This window comes from Lolium perenne, chromosome 4 (assembly GCF_019359855.2).
Source record: "Lolium perenne isolate Kyuss_39 chromosome 4, Kyuss_2.0, whole genome shotgun sequence".
In the NCBI taxonomy this organism is placed as follows: Eukaryota; Viridiplantae; Streptophyta; class Magnoliopsida; order Poales; family Poaceae; genus Lolium; species Lolium perenne.
Genome location: NC_067247.2, coordinates 184,653,590 through 184,656,643, shown reverse-complemented (window position 1 = coordinate 184,656,643; position 3,054 = coordinate 184,653,590). Strand labels below are relative to the sequence as shown.

The following is a 3,054-nucleotide window of genomic DNA, read 5'->3' as shown; positions in this document are numbered from 1 at the left end:
GCGAACCTATGGCTACACCTCACTTTTTTTTAGGAGAGCTATGCCTCAGATGAGATGTTACAAACATGGGCGTTAAGATTTAGTCAAAATTTAAAATGCTACATGGGCCACATGAAATTGGTTCATTATTTCAACGAAACTAGGGTTGGAGAAAATCAGTCGACCCCTAAAAAAAAATATCCAAGAGACAAGAGGATCGTGGACGACGATCGTTGCGGCGCGCGTGCTCTCCAAGAATCGGATCCTAATCGTGCGCGCTCCCGGCTGCGCTCCAAGAATCGATCTGTTAAAAGGGGATGCACGCATGACACCAAATCAAATCTGCACGATTGCATCTGCATCACCATGGATATCTCCCGCAACCGCAAGGCGAAGCTCGGGGACGCCGCCGGTGCTCGTGGCCGCGACCGCCTGAGCGAGCTGCCGGACTGCCTCCTCCACGTCATCCTGTCACAGCTCAAGGCCCGGCAGGTCGTGCGGACGTGCGTGCTGTCGCGGCGGTGGCGGCACCTCTGGCTCTCGTCCCCGTGCCTCGACGTCGACACCAGCGAGTTTCTTCTCCCACACGCCGCTCCCCGTCCATCTCCACCTCCAGATATACGCATGTGGTCGTTCGACGTTGCCGTTGGTCCCGTAGCTGCAAATCACGCGCCTCCCCCACTTCCACGCCAGCACATTGCGCACGAGGAATTCTACTACGAGTTCGAAGATTTCGTCGACTGCCTACTAGTCCACCGGAGCGCCGGCGGCACGCTGCCGCTGGACACCCTGCGGCTGCGTATCCCGCTATGGTCGCTAAACACCCAGTGGATGCTCAGCGCCCTCTCCAACACGAGCAAGTACACCAGTTGGGTCCGTCGTGGCCTCAGGTGCTCCCCGGCGGCGCTCGACGTCAGCGGCTTCGTCAAGCTTCCCGCTCTAGCCTCCTCCGTCACTCGCCGTCTCACGAAGCTGCGCCTCGACCGGGTGATCCTCCACCATGATTTCGCCGAACACCTCATGTCCGGCCTCCCCGTTCTGGAAGTCTTGGAGATCAGCGGCACCGACCTGTCCGGGCTCCCGCGGATCCAATCCGGCACCCTCAAGCATCTGGCCGTCGATTCCTCCTCAGCGATCACGCTGAACACCAACGGCAGACTCGCGTTCCACATCGTGGCCCCTCGTCTCGTGTCTCTGCACCTCGCCGTCGAGTTCCGTCACCTGGTCTTCTTCGGCGTCCTCGTCCAGGAGGCGCCTCGCCTTGTCCAAGCATCCATCCGCCTGGGGGACAGACCTGAGCTCCGGCAGATTCGGGGGAGCATCTACCACTCCCAGGATGACAGAGCTCTCGTGAAATCTCTGTGCGACCTCCTCGGCTCTCTTTCCCACGTCCGCGCCTTGACGCTGTCAGGATTCCATGACACGGTAAATTAACTTGCTTAATCTCTATCTCTATTATACAAATTTTAATTTGATGCCAAAGTTTAACAACTGTTTGCTTGTCAATCTCTTGAACGCAATGTAGACGTTGGTCCAGCAGCAGATTCCTCTTCTTCCACAATTGCCTCTTGAAAATCGATGGATGCAGCATCATCTTTTTATGCAGCCTCCTGGTCTGGGGATTGGGCCTCCAAATTATATGCCACTTCCTGATCCGGAGACGATTATTGCGGCTTACAATCCTTACCAGTATATGCTTAATCCATACAATATGCATCCGCCGCTGGTGCGCCCAATGTTACAGACAATCCTCGAGGAGGAGAGTGTCGGATTGCCGGTGTTCAACGGCCTGACATCCTTGGTCCTCGACGAATGCGAGACAGGCCTCGACTTTGAGACGCTCTGGCGTTTTCTGCATAAGGCTCCTCTCCTAGAGGAGCTCACCTTAAAGAATTGTCAGGTACGCACGCTTAATGGGTTTTGCTTGATGTAGTGTAACTATGCGCGTACCTCCTATAATTTTTCTATATTTGCCCATATGTTTGCAGTGCCAAATGTTTCCAAACGGTTCAGAGATGGAACCACCTCAGACTATCTTCGAAACGGCGACTAGTACTGTATCCCCTAATCTGAAGTCGGTCGAAATCATGTACGACGACCGAAATGCTGGTGAGGGTAGAGGCCAACATAAGGTGCAAGTCAACGAGGTGTCATCGGACATGATAAAGTGGAAACTGCCGGCCACTACCATGATCCGATTTACCAAACTGCCAAAACACTAGACTTATTTTGCCCCTGTTTTGTTGCTTCTGAGATATATGGTATCCTCTTGTCTTGCACTAAGTTACTGAGTTTCGGCGATTTTAATACGAGTAGTTAAGTTATGCTGAGTTTCACAACATGAATTATGTGCATATTCTAATATTATCATACACACTTGTATAGAGTGCACAGTACGTACGTAGTACTATATATCAGTCAACCAATGTTGCATCCACAAGTTTAAAGGCGCTAGTTGCTAATGAACATATGTTACGGCAATTAAGGTTGGCAGTTGGTGATGAACATATGCTACTTTTACGGCAATTAAAATATTGGTACGTAGTTGTGATGAACAAAATGGTACTCTATCCGGTTCAAAATAATTATATGGTATCCTCTTGTCTTGCACTAAATTACTGAGTTTTGACGATTTTAATAGTTAAGTTACGCTGAGTTTCACAACATGAATTATGTGCATATTCTAATATTATCATACACTAGTTGAATGCCCGTGCGTAGCTACGGGCTTCTAACTTTTTTTAAATCTCATTATACATGTAAACACAATACAATATGCATGAAAAATCATGCGTATAGAAGTAGATATCCATATAGTTTTTTTAAAAATGATGCTAGTTTGTTTCAAATGTAGTTTCAAAATTTTGTACCAAATAATTATTTCTTTTCATCTAGTATTAATTTTTAATTAGTTAACCTATCAGAAATCATTGTACTTACCATTTTGTGCTAGATCTTATGTGCATCCATTTTGCGGTACCCACCAATTTATCATTTTTCATAAACAATTGAGTTCTTTTTGACAATAAGCTATTCACAATTCCATTGTGTAAACCTGAAAGTTTATATAAACAT

At 48.1% G+C, this 3,054-nt stretch overlaps 1 protein-coding gene across 1 annotated transcript; it reads left to right on the top strand.

The window, feature by feature from the left end:
- The first annotated feature begins 345 nt into the window (after positions 1-345).
- Positions 346-2,320, top strand: LOC127348748 (MEIOTIC F-BOX protein MOF-like). The gene is made up of 3 exons (XM_051374668.2): positions 346-1,404; positions 1,505-1,879; positions 1,968-2,320. The coding sequence occupies exons 1-3, from the start codon at positions 346-348 to the stop codon at positions 2,199-2,201; spliced, it is 1,668 nt and encodes a 555-aa protein (XP_051230628.1). The 3' UTR covers positions 2,202-2,320.
- The last annotated feature ends 734 nt before the right edge of the window (positions 2,321-3,054 follow it).

What these genes read in the sequence shown, in the direction of transcription:
- LOC127348748 (XM_051374668.2), top strand. Translation starts at nt 346, where the DNA reads ATGGATATCTCCCGCAACCGCAAGGCGAAGCTCGGGGACGCCGCCGGT. An exon ending in TGTCAGGATTCCATGACACG is followed by an intron (nt 1,405 to 1,504) that starts GTAAATTAACTT and finishes AACGCAATGTAG; the next exon opens with ACGTTGGTCCAGCAGCAGAT. An exon ending in TCACCTTAAAGAATTGTCAG is followed by an intron (nt 1,880 to 1,967) that starts GTACGCACGCTT and finishes ATATGTTTGCAG; the next exon opens with TGCCAAATGTTTCCAAACGG.